This window comes from Aquarana catesbeiana, linkage group LG05, assembly GCF_042186555.1.
Source record: "Aquarana catesbeiana isolate 2022-GZ linkage group LG05, ASM4218655v1, whole genome shotgun sequence".
NCBI classification, from domain to species: Eukaryota; Metazoa; Chordata; class Amphibia; order Anura; family Ranidae; genus Aquarana; species Aquarana catesbeiana.
In genome coordinates, this window is record NC_133328.1 from 86,596,133 (window position 1) to 86,614,000 (window position 17,868).

The window sequence follows — 17,868 nt, forward strand, 5'->3', positions numbered from 1 at the left end:
AACCAATAGGCAGGCGCAGCAGGTGGGAGCGGAAAGAGACAACCTTGGGATTTTTTTATGAAAGGATGAGATTTGCATATAGCATAGCTGTGTTTTTATGTTTTGGATCTAATGACAGATTTGGCAAGTGATTTTCACTGTAGGCAAACTCTTCTTATGCATTTCTTCATCATATGCTCAGGTCAAAGTGCCCAGGTTTAAAAAAAGGCTTAGTATAACTAATCTGACTATGGAAAACTTAAAGTAAAACTGAAAATTCCCCCCCTTCCCTGCTACCAGCAACCTCATCAACTGCACCACTTACCTGTCCACATTTTAAGGTTATTTTAGGGGGGGGGGGGACAGTTATCCTTTAAATCTGCTTGGAAATGATAGGTTATTGCACCTTGCATATAAACACTACTTCTTTTAACTGTCTTCTTGGCTAAAGGTGGCCATTAGCAGATTTCTCACAAGAACAAGGCAAGATGATATCTGCCTGGTCTTCAAGCAGGGCATAGAAGCACATGGACCAGCCATGGTCACAGTGGACCAGATGTACTATTTTTATTTATTTTTTTCACTTTAAATTTCCATTACACAGAAGAGCTCAGGATTGACGCCAAACCTCAAAGATTATTACGGCGAAGGCACACAGCCACATTGCTCATGCTGGAGGTGCAGAGATGTGCACAGGTCACAAACATTTGTTTGTCTAATATTCTCTGTAATAAACCTCCTCATGGCCAGACACACAAGTAGAGACAAGAACCAGCCCAAGTTCTTAAAGGAGCCATACGCCTATTTTTCCCTAACGTTTCACATATCACCACTGTTGAGAGACTAAGGAGGAATATCATCAGTGATGTCACCTGAGTGGAGGCTACATTAATCCCCAGAGAGGAATGTGCGTTTGACCCGATTTTAAACAGGTCCAAAGTCTAAGGTGAGCGCACAGGCACATTGGTGGTGGGAGTCACTGAAAATGGTTTATGGATTGAACAGCAAGATAATACAAGAAATATATATGGTGTAAGTGTATGTTTCAGGAGATTCACCATATAAGTAACACTTTTCCGAGACAGTTTTTAGTTTTAAAATAGAGTTTATTTATGGTTCACATATGTTATTATTATTATTATTATTATTATATGCACTTTGAATGTATATAATTTTGAGTACTGATTACTAAGTATTAGCTGGCGCAGCATATATATATATATATATATATATATATATATATATATATATATATATATATATATATATATATATATATATATATATATATATATATATATATATATATATATATGTGTGTATATACAGTCAGGTCCATAAATACTGGGACATCGACAAAATTCTAATCTTTTTGGCTCTATACACCACCACAATGGATTTAAAATGAAATGAACACGATGTGATTTAACTGCAGACTTTTAGATTTAATTTGCGGGAATTTACATCCAATTCAGGTGAACGGTGTAGGAATTACAACAGTTTTTATATGTGCCTCCCACTTTAAGGGACCAAAAGTAATGGGACAATTGGCTGCTCAGCTCTTCCATGGCCAGGTGTGTGTTATTCCCTCATTATCCCATTTACAAGGAGCAGATAAAAGGTCCAGAGTTCATTTCAAGTGTGCCATTTGCATTTGGAATCTGCTGCTGTCAACTCTCACTATGAGATCCAAAGAGCTGTCACTATCAGTGAAGCAAGCCATCATTAGGCTGAAAAAACAAAAACAAACCCATCAGAGAGATAGCAAAAACATTAGGTGTGGCCAAATCAACTGTTTGGAAAATCCTTAAAAAGAAAGAACGCACTGGTGAGCTCAGCAACACCAAAAGCCCCGGAGGACCACGGAAAACAACTGTGGTGGATGACCGAAGAATTCTTCCCCTGGTGAAGAAAACACCCTTCACAACAGTTGGCCAGATCAAGAACACGCTCCAGGAGGTAGGTGTATGTGTGTCAAAGTCAACAATCAAGAGAAGACTTTACCAGAGTGAATACAGAGGGTTTACCACAAGATGTAAACCATTGCTGAGCCTCAGATTAGAGTTTGCCAAACAACATCTAAAAAAGCCTTCACAGTTCTGGAACAACATCCTATGGACAGATGAGACCAAGATCAACTTGTACCAGAGTGATGGGAAGAGAAGAGTATGGAGAAGGAAAGGAACTGCTCATGATCCAAAGCATACCACCTCATCAGTGAAGCATGGTGGTGGTAGTGTCATGGCGTGGGCATATATGGCTGCCAATGGAACTGGTTCTCTTGTATTTATTGATGATGTGACTGCTGACAAAAGCAGCAAGATGAATTCTGAAGTGTTTTGGGCAATATTATCTGCTCATATTCAGCAAAATGCTTCAGAACTCATTGGACGACGCTTCACAGTGCAGATGGACAATGACTCGAAGCATACTGCGAAAGCAACCAAAGAGTTTTTTTAAGGGAAAGAAGTGGAATGTTATGCAATGGCCAAGTCAATCACCTGAGCTGAATCCAATTGAGCATGCATTTCACTTGCTGAAGACAAAACTGAAGGGAAAATGCCCCAAGAACAAGCAAGAACTGAAGACAGTTGCAGTAGAGGCCTGGCAGAGCATCACCAGGGATGAAACCCAGCGTCTGGTGATGTCTATGCGTTCCAGGTTCAGGCTGTAATTGACTGCAAAGGATTTGCAACAAAGTATTAAAAAGTGAAAGTTTGATGGATGATTGTTAATCTGTCCCATTACTTTTGGTCCCTTAAAAAGTGGGAGGCACATATACAAACTGTTGTAATTCCTACACCATTCACCTGATTTGGATGTAAATACCCTCAAATTAAAGCTGAAAGTCTGCAGTCAAAGCACATCTTGTTCGTTTCATTTCAAATCCATTGTGGTGGTGTATAGAGCCAAAAAGATTAGAATTGTGTTGATGTCCCAATATTTATGGACCTGACTGTACATTGGTTGAAAATTGAGAATATGTTTTCAGTGGATGATTGTTAATCTGACGCTAAAACTAGCGGCGCTTTACCGCTAACGCGGCCACGCTGTCAGTGTGAAAGGACTCTAAAAGAAAACACGAAGACTACTACCTGTGCTGTTTACCATACCATACCATCAGCTCTGAGGAATTGGAAACTCTTTTATCCAACAAACCATTCAAAAGGTGGTTATAAAGAAGAAGAAACTCACTTTGTCAGCTTTAATGTTCTCTTGCTCTGACAACCAGTGATTGAGTGGACAGAAATTTCTCCTGGTATCCCGAGACTTTAACATTTTTACTAAGTTTGTTATCACCTGCAGACAATGAACAGAAATGTCAACAGACTATATTAGTACAGTACTTTATGTGCTATAAATCATAAAATGATAAAAGTTTTAAGATGAACTCCAGACAAATTCCCAGATGAAATACATATATGGGGCTGTTTTATCTGCCAAATGATTCTTACCTCTATCCATTCATTTGTGAGATGTATACATGTCTGCCAGACTGCATAGCCAAGGAGGATGATACTACTTTATCTGTTACAAATATTGAATACACTGCTGACACCATCATGTGAAGTCACAGAAGCTGTCTGAGAAGGTCATCTCTATACTCACTCTGTTCTCTCCTATTAGCATGATTCTTGTCAGCACATTTGCATGCAGTGCACCTGATTGCTCCTAGTGCAGTCCCACCCCTCCCAGAGTGATGCTACACAAGGGGTTGTAAGAGGCAGAGACTGACCAGCTCCTTGTGCTACTTCTCCCTCTCCCAGTCTAAGCTCTACTGAACAGGGAACTGCAAGATAATTTTTCCAAGCTGAAATCAGGTTCTGCTTGCATTTAGAAAATATATAAAACTTATATATCATTTAATGTATAACTGCATTAAAGTAGAATTCTGGGATAAATTTAACTAATCTTAAATATGCTCCTTCTCTCATCTCATCTCAGTTCTGAGTAACCTGTGTAAGAAAGATCTGTATACAGTACTTCCCTATTTTCAAGCTGCTCCGTCATGTGATTTCCCGTGTGTCAGCCAGCGGCGGCTGCAGGGAGAGGAAAGAACACGCATCAGCAGCTGCCAATGGTTGGTAGCGATGACGTCATTTACAGGCTCACTATGGCTCATCCGTTGTCAGTGCTCACTCCTTTCCCCTCTCTCATGCGTTAAGGATCATTCTTGATGATGCAAGTGTTTGGGCAGGTATACATATAAAATGGCTCTCATTGATTCCCAAACATCATAAAGCAATAAAAGAACAGGCAAACTATAACTCTGGGTGTCTGACTTCGAAAATCAAAAATATTCATGGCTGTTGGAGGCGTCTGTTAAAATATCACAATAATCACATGACAATGAAAAGGTTTATGGTGTATATAGGCAAAACCTTTTTTCCTGTTTTTTTTTTTTTTTTTTTTTAGCTACAAAGAGTTAAATTCTAAAGGCATTTTTTAAAATTAAAATAATAAACATTGCATACCTGCCTACTCTGTGCAATAGTATTACACAGAGTGGGGCACCAAACCTCCTCTTCTGGGGTCCCCTGCTGGCGCTGTCCAATTCTCCTCTTCTTTGTCTGCCCCCACAGCATGTCTATAGGCACACACAGCGCAGCTTGGTCTCGCCCAACCCCCTGATTTTGGTTGATAGCAGCAACAGCCAATGGCCACAGCTGCTGCCCAATCCTCTTGTAAGAAAAGGAATATAGGGGAGAAGACCTGCAGATGGACCCACTGGCATACAGGACTCAGGTGGGTCATGCAAATTGTTCGATTAGCTTATGTATGACCAGCCTGTTGGATTTATTGCAAGCGGCTATTATAGCCGCTAGCAGTAATCACTGTGTTTTCCTGGCAGCTCCCCCCACCGAGAGAACACAATGGCTCCGCGGGAGGGATTCCTCCATCAACACTGACAGTAGGTGTTAATTGGGGAACTCGAGCGATTTTCTTTCCTGCAATGAAAGAAAATGGGTCCATCTATGGCCAGCTTAGTGCAGTCATTGTATCTAAGATCTGGTAAGCTGCAATATAATAAATGTTTGCTTTTGGGTTTAATACCGCTCTAAAAGCCACTAGTGTCAGGTCCTAGATTTGTAATTATTATCTTAAACAAATTCATTTAACTTTCCAGTACATTTTTGGATAGCAGAAACTAGACCACCAATTGGAAACCCATGAAAAAAAAAAACACACAGGGAGCACAATATGTATGCACAAACCATCCTGGTAGGGATCAAACTCGTGACCTCAATGCTGAAATATAAAGGAACTAAAACACCAAGCCATAATGCTGCCTTCTTTAAGTGCATGACAGACAAATTAATGAAGAATTCAGGAGCTATTAATTCCAGCTATGAGCCACCAGGCACCTTTAGAAGCCAGAGATCATGGGCTTCCCAATCACAATTAAAAAAGCTGAAAGATATCAGTGCCACTCGTCATTTTTGGTGCATGGCTACTTGGCTTCCAGGATCTGTCCAACTCTGGAAACAGAAAACTGCAACAGATTTGTGAGTCTGAGGTTTCCTTAAATAGGAGCACTCGTTAAGCACATTAACAGAACTCTTCTGCTCTATTTGAGACTTAAATGGAACTCGGGCAGAAGACTTGCATCAAAGCCTTGCATATTATGACACATTAACGCCGGTTCCCCTCTTATGAAAACATTACCATTTAGTCTCAATTCAGCTAATGTTCATTGGGCCTATGCTTGTAAGTGAAATGTGTTGTAAAATCAGACAGAATGGGTTGGATCAAGGCTATTGTAGGCTTGTAGAATGAATAAGCATTGCTTAATTAGCCCATCAGGTTAAGTGCACGCATTAATGGGTCCTTCCTAAAGTCTAGCGTGACATCTCTCTCCAAACATGGCCAAGAAGAAAGTTCCATTAGCAATATTAATACAAGCTTAGTTGATCATTTTCATTCAATTAACTTCTTTCAATTAAATAGATAGCTTGACAAAAGCAGTGATAAAAGACCCGGAGGGACAGCTGATGACTTGAGCTGAACATTACTGAGCGAGAGGTCGCTAGTATTAAACGGACAGTAAATCTAGCATTCAATTTGGAAAATGCATTTCTCCTGCTCCTGTGTCTTTAATGAACAGAATTTTTTTTTAGCTGACTGGATCTGTTTGCTTTGGAAGAAATAAAAAATCATCTTACTAAATCAAAGTCCTTCGTTCTTTGCACTGGAACTATTCAGGGTTGTTTTTTTTCAAAGTTCCAAGTGCTGACCTTAGTATAAAGAAGAAAGATGGATTCTCCATGTGTCACCACCAAGTGATTTGCTTTCCATTTGCTCCATTAACCCCAACATTAAACAAATCCTGATGTGCTACTAATTAAGCAGGACTTTAATGTGTTCAACAAAAAATTGCAAATAGGGATAAATAACCAATTTGGTTGCCTTCCAGCTGTTGAGTTAAACATGACATCATAAATACCCAATGTGTGAAGATTGTGAACATATGTGAGAGTTAATATTTTGATGGTCCCAACATGACATGTTGGGATTTACGCAGAATTATGCATCCTTTATTTCTGCCCATACCCCAGTGGATCCTCCAATTTAGTTCAGCCACAACTGCATAAGAAATACAAGCCATGCAACAAATTTGATCAGTGCTTAGATAAAGTACATTGTTTAGGGATTAAATAATAAATTCACAAGTGTGAAAACGAATCAAGGAAAACCATCCTGAATTGTCAGGTTGGTCATTACTGACCACCTTTTCAATAATGCTAGGTACCTGGCTGATTTTCTGACTACTTTCTGACTCACTGAGCCATAACTAGTATGCAGATCAGAAGTTCTGACTCCCTCTAAATAGTTGATGCATACTCACTCCATGCCAGGAATGAAGGCAAAGACAGACAGAATTCTAAAAATGAGGAGAGCAATGGAAGCCTACATATTTCTTTTAAAGTGATACTAAAGTCTAGTTTTATTTTTTGTTGTTAAAAACACTGAACATGTTATACTTACCTGCTCTGTGTAGTGGTTTTGCACAGAGCAGCCCAGATCCTCCTCTTATTGGGCACTCCTAGCCCCTCCCTCCTGTTGAGTGCCCCCACAGCAAGCAGCTTGCTATGGCGGCACCCGAGCCAAACCGCTACTCTGTGTGTCCATTCAAACATGAAGCCGTGGCCTGGCCCGCACCCTCTCTGGCCTCACTGACTTTGACAGCAGCGGGAATCAACGGCAATTCGCTGCTGTCTTAGCCAATAAGGAAGGAGAGTCCGGGACTCTCGTGCAACATCGCTGGATCGAGATGGGGCTCAGGTAAGTATTAGGGGGGGTTGTTGCACATGGAAGGCGTTTTATCTCAATGAATAGAATGCATTAAGATTAAAAAAAAAAAAAAAAACCTTCTGCCTTTACAACCACTTTAATGGGATAAGGTCACCTTTCGGAACAGGTTTTTAGGGTGGAATTCTGTGAATGTATCAACTACATGTACTGTCATCCTTTGAGGATGTCAGCTTGTATTTTTCAATGAACTAACACAGCGCTGTTTGCGCTCTGGTAGTTCATCAATTCTTCCTGCCAGCGTAAAACTGCCTGCCCATACACATCGTAGACAGCTTACACTGACAGTCTGCAGGAGACTTGCATGACATCCGCGATCTGTTGATCGCTGGTCTAATGCTTTCCAGGCTCCTAAAAAAAAAAAAAAAAAAAAAAAAAATGTAAATGCGCATTTTTTTACCTGCCAAAAAATGTGCATTTATTTTTCTTTTTTTCAAGGTGACCTTATCCTTTAACATATGCATTCTTAAACCCATTCCCACTTGCAATCTATCAATCAATCTATAAAAACAGGCCGAGGATACGGTAATAAACATTCTCCCTTTGACAACTAGAAGATAACTCATTGCATGGTTTCTAGCTGTCAGACAGATTTCTCAGTGGCAGCTTTGTTTCCTACTAATAAGTGGGAACCAATCAGTTGGTTGCTGATCAGGTGTCAGTTGTGACATAAGTGATCATATGCAAGCCGAAGACTTCAATGGAAAAAATGGTTTCAACTTGCAGAAGCCACTGAAGCCTGTGGATAGCATTGTTCTGCTGTCTATACCTGTAGCTGTCTGATACAGTTATAGTATTGAAAGAAAATAATACACTCATTTAAAAAAAGTTTACTGCCTGTCTAAAATGATAAAAAAGAACAAGATTTTTTAAAAAATAGTGTACAAAATCAATATTAATACAAAAACTGCAAACTATAATTATGTATTAGTTAAATATCAACAAACATGCCAACTAGTATAGGTATCTGAATTTATCTTGATATTAGCCTTCTGCATTTCTAGAGCAGTTCCCCAAAGGGCAGCAATAGAAACCAATCAGGCTCTGTTACAGGGCACATGTATAGACAGGGAATACACTGACAAGAGGTGGAAGTAGCGTTGTGACGTCATCAGTGAGCTGCTTCTATTTCTTGTAATGAACAACAGGCTGGGGGTGTGTTTCAACCAGGGCTGGCCCAAGACATTGTGCTGCCTGGGTCCAAGAATGAAATGCTGCACCCCCCCCAAGAAACGGACGGCAGTTTGAGATAGGTGAAATGCTGCCCGTAATGTGCCGCAACTGATGACACACAAAACTGCAGGAAAAAAAAGTCCTCTTGGGCGTCAATTTGCTGCCCCTCAGATGCAGCTCTAGGTTTTGTAAGGCCTTAGGCATAACTTAAACATGAGGCCCCACTTACGCTCATAATGGAAAAAATAATTAAAGTGATAAAATTTGACTGTATAGACTGCATATATTAAGAGCCTAAGGCCCCTTTCACACAGGCTGATAGAATTCAGCTTTTAGCTACGGATAGATCAAGTTATCTACCGCAGCTAAACTCACACACTGCATTTAGCAACGGTTTCGATACGGTTTTGTATGGTTAGAAAAATAAATTTGACTGTGTCCAGGACCGATTTATTACAGCTATCTGCACATAACTGCAGGTAATCACAGTGTACTATTTCTCCTGCGGATAGCAGCAACAAGGAAAGAAAAACAAAAGGAATGGCAAGAATGTTCCAACACAGCCGCATGTAAATGCACGTAAATGCAGCTAATCGCAATGTACAACTGCAAGTGATCCCTGTGCCTGGAGTCTTGGAATTTCAAAAGAACTATACATGCTTTTAACAGCGGCAGAACAGCCACCCATGTGAAAGAGGCCATAAAGTGCTGGTGTCAGTGTCTTCCATTTCCACGCTGGTGTCAGTGCACTCTAAGTGCAGAATGTATTTGAGCTGGTCTCAGTGCTGGTATCACGGCACTCTCTTAGTGCATGGTCTTGGTGCTGGAGTCCATGTCCTCCTTCTCAGTGGGTGTCAGCGCTCTGTCTCTCTCAGTGCTGGTGTCAGTGCACACTTTTTAGTGCCGGTGTCAGTGCTCTGTCTCTCTCAGCGCTGGTGTCAGTGCACACTCCAAGTGCTGGTGTCAGTGCGCTCTCTCTCTCAGTGCTAGTGTCAGTGCAAACTTTTAGTGCTGGTGTCAGTGTTTTGTCTCTCTCAGTGCTGGTGTCAGTGCACACTTTCTTAGTGCTGGTGTCAGTGCCCACTATCTCAGTGCTGGTGTTAGTGCCCACTATCTCAGTGCTGGTGTCAGTGCACTCTCTTTTAGTGCTGGTGTCAGTGCTCCGTCTCTCTCAGTGCTGGTGTCAGTGCACTCTCTTTTAGTGCTGGTGTCAGTGCTCCGTCTCTCTCAGTGCTGGTGTCAGTGCACACTGTCAGTGCTCTGTCTCTCTCAGTGCTGGTGTCAGTGCTGTGTCTCTCTGTGCTGATGTCAGTGCAAACTATTTTGTGCTGGTGTCAGTGCTTTGTCTCTCTCAGTGATGGTGTCAGTGTCTTCTCTCTCAGTGCTGGTGTCAGTGCACACTGTCAGTGCTCTGTCTCTCTTAGTACCGGTGTCAGTGCTCTGTCTCTCTGTGTTGATGTCAGTGCAAAATTTTTTGTACTAGTGTCAGTGCTTTGTCTCTCTCAGTGCTGGTGTCAGTGCTGTCTTAGTGCTGGTGTCAGTGCTCGGTCTCTCTTAGTGCTGGTGTCAGTGCTCGGTCTCTCTTAGTGCTGGTGTCAGTGCTCGGTCTCTCTTAGTGCTGGTGTCAGTGCTCGGTCTCTCTTAGTGCTGGTGTCAGTGTCCTCTATCTCAGTGCTGATATCAGTGCTTTGTCTCCATCAGTGCTGTACTCACATAGAGCTCCTTTTACTCGGCCTCAAAGAAGAGAAGGGGCTGTGTGAGTTTCACCACCTCCGAGGTCTCATCGACCCCGTCAGGCAGCAGTAGGTTCTGGCAGACAAGCCTCAGGTGTCCTCCGGCTCTCGTAGGGCTCCTGCACTGCAGCACCTGTGTGCTTAAACTTCGCGCTGAAGCTGGAATGGATGCAGCCGACTCGGGATTGGGGGGGGGGGGGGGGGGTGGACTCTGGCTGGGGAGGACACTGGGCTGAGCGGCGCTGCATCAGGCGAGAGGGACCCGGAGGAGCCGGCTGAGCACACAGGCGGGCAACAGGGAGCTCTGCTACCCACCCCCAGAGGTGGCTCTTTAATTAGGCGACCGCCTAATTAAAAAGCCGCCTCTGCCGCTCCTCTCAAATCCCTACCTGGGTCCAATGGGCCCATCGGGACCCATGGCAGGCCTGGCCCTGGCTTCGACTTAGGATTCTTGACTTGTATTAAGAAAGAGTAAATATATGTTTAAAGTATATTTACCCTTTGCTTGCATGGGCAAAGCAGAGGTTTGTTTTAAGAATTGCACCGACTATAGCCTTAGTTACCTTGAAAAGCTGGATCCACCTCTTTTGTTCTGTTTGTATACGTTGCTGCATCTCCAGATTGGTTGTTACGCCAACACTTCGAAAAGCAGCCATATATTCCTCTCGCACTTCTGGCTTTGTTTCTGGATATGCCAATTTGATGATCCCTAAACAAGCATCTCTTAGGCAGCGAGACAATACTATCAGTTCCTCTAATGTGAAAGGCATCATTGAGGAATTCTGCTGACCGACAGCTGCCAAAAAATAAAATAACAATATATATATATCATTACTGCTCAGAGCGTGAGAAATGGGATAACTTGCAGACATGTGCTTATAATATCAACAATATTACATCTCTATGTAAATGGTTGTAACTGTAAACATAAATGACACTTAGGTCTCATGCACACTGGGGCTCCTTTAAAAGTTTTTCTCTTGGCAGGACACCTGAGCAGCGCTCTCAGCCATTGGCTGAGAGCGCTGATCAGATGTCAATCGGCAGACGTTCCCAAACAGCCGACTTCTGTCAAACCGGCTGCCATATACATGGGTCGAATGTCGACTGTTTTTTATCGAACCGGCTGATGCCGCCCGATATTTGGACCCTGTGTAATAGGCTTTACTAGAGGACTGGACTGGGTGAGGGAGGCACAGCACTCTGAGACAAAAGGCTCTACTGCTTACAAAGAATAGACTGAGGCTCCATGCACACTGGCAAAAAAAAAAAAAAAAAAAAAACGTTGATTCTACAGGCGTTTGACATTTTTTCACCTGCCTGTAGAAGCACTTCTATTGTATTCTATGGGTCTTTGCACATTATGGCTACAGGCATTTTCTGACAGGGACGTTCAGAGGCAGGAAAAAAAAAAACCTTCTCGATCGCGTTTTCTGGAGAAGTTTAGGAGCTGTAAAAACATCAATCGCTGCTAAACTCCTGTTATCTCTTTTGAACGTGAAGTTTCAACGTTTTTTTATTTTATTTGGGAGTTAACTTTTGCAGAGGGGAGTGTTGTTAAAGTGTTTGTAAAGCTTCATTTTTTTTTTTTTTAAATACCAAACATGTCATACTTACCTCCACTGTGCAGTCATCAGTTTTGGGGTACCCCGGCGGCGCTATCATCTCCTCCCTGCATTGTATAACCCCCTAGGAGAAATGCTCTCCCGGGGGGTTACCTTGCGGGCGTGCTCCCGAGTCCAGCATTTGCATCCATAGACGCAGAATGTAGGATTCGACCCTGCCCCCCGCATCACTGGATTTGATTGACAGCAGCGGGAGCCAATGGCTGCGCTGCTATCAATCTATCCAATCAAGAGCCGAAAACCCCTGGCAGAGAGGTATAGCGCGGCTCCGCCGAGGGATTGAAGGGGGTCAGGTGAGTAAAACAGGAGGGGGGGCTAGGGGGCCGGTCACTGTCAGAAGTTTTTTCATAGGATGCAAAAAACACCTGTAAACTCAAACGCTCATAAACTCACCTAAACTTTGTACAATATGCTCTCAATTGGTGTTTTATATGCCACGTTTTTCAAGCTAAAACACTAACGTTTTTTTCTGCTCCTAGTGTGCAATAGACATGACCTTAACAGATTAAGGCTGAGACAGGTCCTAGATTAGGCTGTATTGTAATCTGCAGGTCCAAAAGGAGGCTATGCTGTTTGAAAGGGAAGCCTGGATCACAAGACTGACTAAACAGAATCATAAATCCTTTGCCAGATTAACCAGTTTACATATACTGTGTATTTTGCAGTTTTTTTTTTAACTTAGCTTTTACCTAAAACTGAAGTGAGACTAAAGGAAAAACAATTTTCTTCATTTTGGATACAGTAAGATAACTCTTGACAGGTCTGTGTCTCATCGGGGAGATTTCCATTCACTTCCTGTCCAATAGCAAAAGGAAGCGAGGAGAAATCCCTCCAAAATGAGAGAAATCCCTGGTCACCATAACTAGTGTTCTAAATGGAAGATCATCACTCTCTTCCTGGAGACCACTAAAAAATGTGGGATTTCCTTTCATTTTTGGTGATAATGGTGAAATGGAAAGGGTGAATGTCGAACACAGCAATAAAAACCTGAACATGTATCTAAAAAACAAAAAAAAATGCCTTCAGCTATACTTTAATATACAATAACAACTCAAAACGTATATTCACTAAAAACACGTTGTAGTTTTCCAAAAAAAAAAAATTTTTTAAACGTTTTCTCACCTTCCATGGGATCACCAAAGAATTCATTATCATGTATAGAGATAAGGGAATGACTAAATAATGAACTGAAGAGATAAAAGAGAGGGATAATTCGGTTGGAGTCTTCAAATGACATCGGAGAGCCTCTAGATATCACTTGCAGTAGTGGAACCATGGATCTATTTGGAAATACAAACACTAATTAAAAGCAATGCTTGACGACCATCAAAGTTATTTATGCAGAAACTTTCCTTCACAATGATAATGTTACAATGTTTCCTTCACCCTTTCTCAGGCAAAGATTACTAGGGGTTCCTTTAGCATTGGTTGCATAATGTCAAGCCCCCGTAATCACTAGCTCACAGAGCCAGATGTGTTGGACCAGTGTCAGTGTCAATCAATGCAAGGGGTTCTACAAGGACCACCAGTGTAACATGCCATCATTCCACTGACCTTCCATCTAAAATGGCCCTGCTACACTGACCACCAGGGATGGGCCGAACACCCCCGTTGGGTTCGCAGCAGAACGCCCAAACAGGGGAAATGTTCTAACCCAAACAGCGAACCCCAGGAGGTGGAAGCGTTTTCATTTTTTTCTATTTTTTGAGTCTGTCGGGCGTCGTGATTGACGGTGGATTTACCGTTCCTGTTTTTCTTACTTTTTAAAACTTTTTTTATTTCTTAGTGAATGGGTACATGCTGTTTTTTTTTCTTTCTTTTTTTTTTTACCGCCATTTTTTTTCTCAGCTTTCAGCAGGGAAAGCCATTGACAGCTGATAAATTCATCGGTTGTTAAGGACGCGGTGGGCTGGCTTCCCGGCCCTGTTCCTTAACAGTCAGCTTATACTGCACCCTGATTGGGCAAAGCTTTGCCCGATCAGGGCACAAAATGCACTGTGCAGCGCTCAGTGCATTGCAGGGTGTTCGTCGAGGCGAACACCCCGCAAATTTGGGTGTTCAGGGAACGGCCAAATGTTTGGCCTGAACTGGTCGCCCATCCCTACTGAGCACCAGTGTAAGGTGGTACTATACAAATCCCCAATGTCAGGTCGCCTTTCTTCCCTGATCACCAATGTAAGGGGACAGTATATTGATCACGAATGTAAGGAGGCACTTCTACACAGCCCATCACCTGAAGGCTAAAAAAAATTTCAAACTTTCCTCTGGCCTGGTTCACACTAGAATGCAGCACATGAAAATCCGTGTACCTTGTGTGTTTACCGCTCCATGTTCAAAACGCACTACCCTTGCAATCTGCAGTGGGTGTCAGTGCAATATTAACAACACCTCAAATGCAGGTCGCAAACGCAGTGCGTTTGACTGCTCCAGATCGCATGATAGCAAACTACCTACTATTGCAAAATAGTGTTTCCAAAAGTAGTACATGCACTGCTTTGGTGTGATTTGACCCAATTAAATAGATGGGTTCAAATCGCACCGCACTGAATCGCATGTGAATAGCACAGGAATGTGGTGCACATTCCTGTGCAATTCATAGGCAATTTATAGTGTGAACCTAGCCTTTAGGTTAAAAAAGTTGAGAAAGGCTGGACTACTTTATCTACATGCAAAAAGCATTATTCAGCATACCATCAATATAAAAATGATTATGTTACCTTGGAGAAAAATAGATGGACAAAAAATTTTCCCATCTACACTACATAATTTTCAAAATTACCACATAGCTGTACAATCTATTTCAAACATTTGGAATATTGTAGGCATACATACCCTGTAATCATTTTTGTTGTCATAGAAGATATTAAGTACCAAAGGTGTCTTAAAAATCTAGCATTAAAGGCGAGGCTGTATAGAAGTCTGAAAGGGAAAAAAGATAAACAGCAAGTCAGAAAACAGGACTTCCTACATCCTACTGCACATAATCAAATCTTGCAGTTTCACAATGTAGTCACCTGTGTGTGAAATCAGAGCCATTCCAGGAATCTAGTAAAGCCAATCTGTCAGGTGCTAGTGCTATCCAGCAAACACTGCAACCATGCTAGTGGCAATAAATAAAGACAGCAAGCAGCCCAGGGGGGGTGTGTCTGGGAATTCCTCTCTTGTAACACAATATAAAATACAAAATATCCATTTCTAGAGCAATAACACTTTATGGTATGCCCTGCTCCAGCCCCAGTGTTACAATCGGCTTTCTCCTATCCAGTACGATATTGCTGATTAGACTGCATAGCCACTTGTCAATCTTCTTGGCCAGGCCTGCACATGCCCTTTGCACTTTCCATTTGTACGTATCCGATGTTTTAGGCACAAGCTCCAACAAGGAAATCCATAGAAATGAATGGGAGTTATGATATAGGGGATGTTTAGCTTTTCTGGTAGATGCGTTTGCAAAGGGAGTTCACATCAGGCAGAAACTATATTTAAGGGCTCGGCAGCCCACTGTTATTAAAAAAGAAAAAAAAAAGAAAAAAAAAAGAAAGTCTTTACACAAAACGGATTGCCCACGCAGGGTTTCCTCTCCAGCAAACACAAATAATGAATGATAACGAGCCAACTGGCTCTTAGATTCGCTTCAGCCTCAGTTGCAGTACCTCAATGCACCGGTGGGCCCGCTGCTGGCCTCCAAATAAGGTTCACTGGCCCCCCTGGGTTTTGCATGCTCTTTCAGTAACCTCCAAACTTCCTACAACCCCTTTGGACCTGTTAGCCACCTCAGCTGTCTCAGCCCCCTAGACCCTCTCTTGGTCTCCCAGGCCCGTGTAGCTGTACCAACTTTCCCAGTCCTTTGGGCCAGACGTCCCCCACACAAGGGATGAAGTCTCAAATAAAACAACCAGGTCATCCTCACAGGGGTCTGTCTCCAAGCGGCAGCAACTCCACTGAGCTATGCTCAGATCTGGCTTATAACGATCCTGCCCACTTGGGCACTCACACAGGCTGTAAGCAACTAGTAAAGCCCATACACAGGACTTAAGGTTCTGTCCCACCCAAGATGCTTTGGAAACTTCAAACTCCAGGTCCTGATGTGAAACTACCAACCAGAGAGAAAAACTTTAAGTGGTTGTAAACCCTCACATATCCTCAGTGAAGTGACTGGCCTCTGGTGATACAGAGATGAAACAAATCCTCCTACATAAGTTGTACATGTTTATCTACAGTCTTCTTTCTCTACATCCATTCAGAAGTCCAGAATTTACACAAAATCTCGGAGCTCTGAAAAGCAGGGGTTGGAGAGCGAAAGTTACATCAGTGAGGAGAGCTCTGATAGCTGATTGGAGGGAAGGGACACAACCCCCTTCACACATCACACAGGAACAGAGCAGAGGCTGTCAATCTGCTGGTGGTTCCTAACCTGTCACCATTTTTCTCTTGGTGTCAGGAAAACTCATCAGTGACTCATGCTTATAGCAGAGGAACGGGACAGTGGTTAGAACTGACATTAACCACCTCAATACAGTACACTTACACCCACTTCCCGCCCAGACCAATTTTCAGCTTTCGGCGCTCTCACAGTTTGAATGACAATTACTCAGTCATGCAACACTGTACCCAAATGAAACTTGCGTTCTTTTTTCACCCAAATAGAGCTTTCTTTTGGTGGTGTTTAATCACTAGTGGGTTTTTTATTTTTTGTGCTATGAATAAAAAAAAGACCGTACATTTTGTGAAAAAAAAAATGCCCTTTTCTTTGTTTTTGTCATAACATTTTGCTAATTAGTAATTTTTTTTCATAAATTTTGGCCAAAATTTATACTGCTACATATCTTTGGTAAAATAACCCAAATTAGTTTATATTATTTGGTCTTTGTGAAACTTATAGAGTCTACAAAGTATGGTGCCAATCACTGAAAATTGATCACATCTGATCAGGCCTTCAGTACAACAGGTGAATCTAATTTCTTGAGACACTAACAAGTCAGGAAAGTACAAATACCCCCCAAATGACCCCTTTTTAGAAAGTAGACATTCCAAGGTATTAAGTAAAGCCGTGTACACACGAGCAGAACGTCCAACAGAAAAAGTCAGACGGCAGCTTTTCATTGTATATTCCGATCGTGGGTATGCCTCATCTGACTTTTTTTTCCCGAAAATTCAGAAGGACCTAGAAATGGAACATGTTCTAACTATTTCCGATGGAACCAATTCCTATTGGGAAAACCGATCGTCTGTATGCTGTTCTGACGGACCAAAAACGACACATGCTCTGAAGCAAGTACGAGACGGAAGCTATTGGCTACTGAACGTCCTGTTTCTAGTCCCGTCGTACGTGCTGTACGTCACCTCGTTCTGGACGGTGGGAGACTTTGGTTTGTCCGTGTGTAGGCAAGACCGCTTGAATGGAATTCCGTCGGAGAAACCTTCGGAGTTTATTCCGACAGCAAAACCGGTCGTGCGTACGTGGCATATGTAGCACGGTGAGTTTTTTTAAGTTGTAATTTTTTCCCACAATTCTTTGCAAAATGAAGATTTTTTTTTTTTTTTTTTTTTTTACAAAATTGTCAAATTATCAGGTGATTTCTCAAACACAGGATATGCATACAACAAATTAAACCCCAAAATAAATTCTGCAACTCTTCCCGAGTATGGCGATACCACACATGTGATTCTTTTACACAGCCTGACCACATACAAAGGCCCAACATTGAAGTAGCACCTTCAGGCGTTCTACGAGCATAAATGACACATCTCATTTCTCAACCACCTATTACACTTTTGAAGGCCCTGGAGCACCAGGACAATGGAATTGCCCACAAAATGACCCCATTTTGGAAAGCAAACACCCCAACGTATATTCTATGAGGCATGGGCTGCAAATAGGTACTCGGTTACTCGGATGGGCTGGTGACAGGTACTCGGTTACTCGGATGGGCTGGTGACAGGTACTCGGTTACTCGGATGGGCTGGTGACAGGTACTCGGTTACTCGGATGGGCTGGTGACAGGTACTCGGTTACTCGGATGGACTGGTGACAGGTACTCGGTTAC

At 42.3% G+C, this 17,868-nt stretch overlaps 1 protein-coding gene across 1 annotated transcript in view; it reads right to left on the bottom strand.

The window, feature by feature from the left end:
• Positions 1-17,868, bottom strand: part of UBE3C (ubiquitin protein ligase E3C) — a 190,566-nt gene that overhangs the window by 79,777 nt on the left and 92,921 nt on the right. The window contains exons 12-15 of the mRNA XM_073629937.1: positions 14,654-14,740; positions 12,944-13,101; positions 10,760-10,992; positions 3,175-3,279 (exon numbers count right to left, since the gene is read on the bottom strand). Coding sequence (XP_073486038.1) covers positions 3,175-3,279; positions 10,760-10,992; positions 12,944-13,101; positions 14,654-14,740 — 583 coding nt within the window. The remainder of the gene's footprint in view (positions 1-3,174; positions 3,280-10,759; positions 10,993-12,943; positions 13,102-14,653; positions 14,741-17,868) is intronic.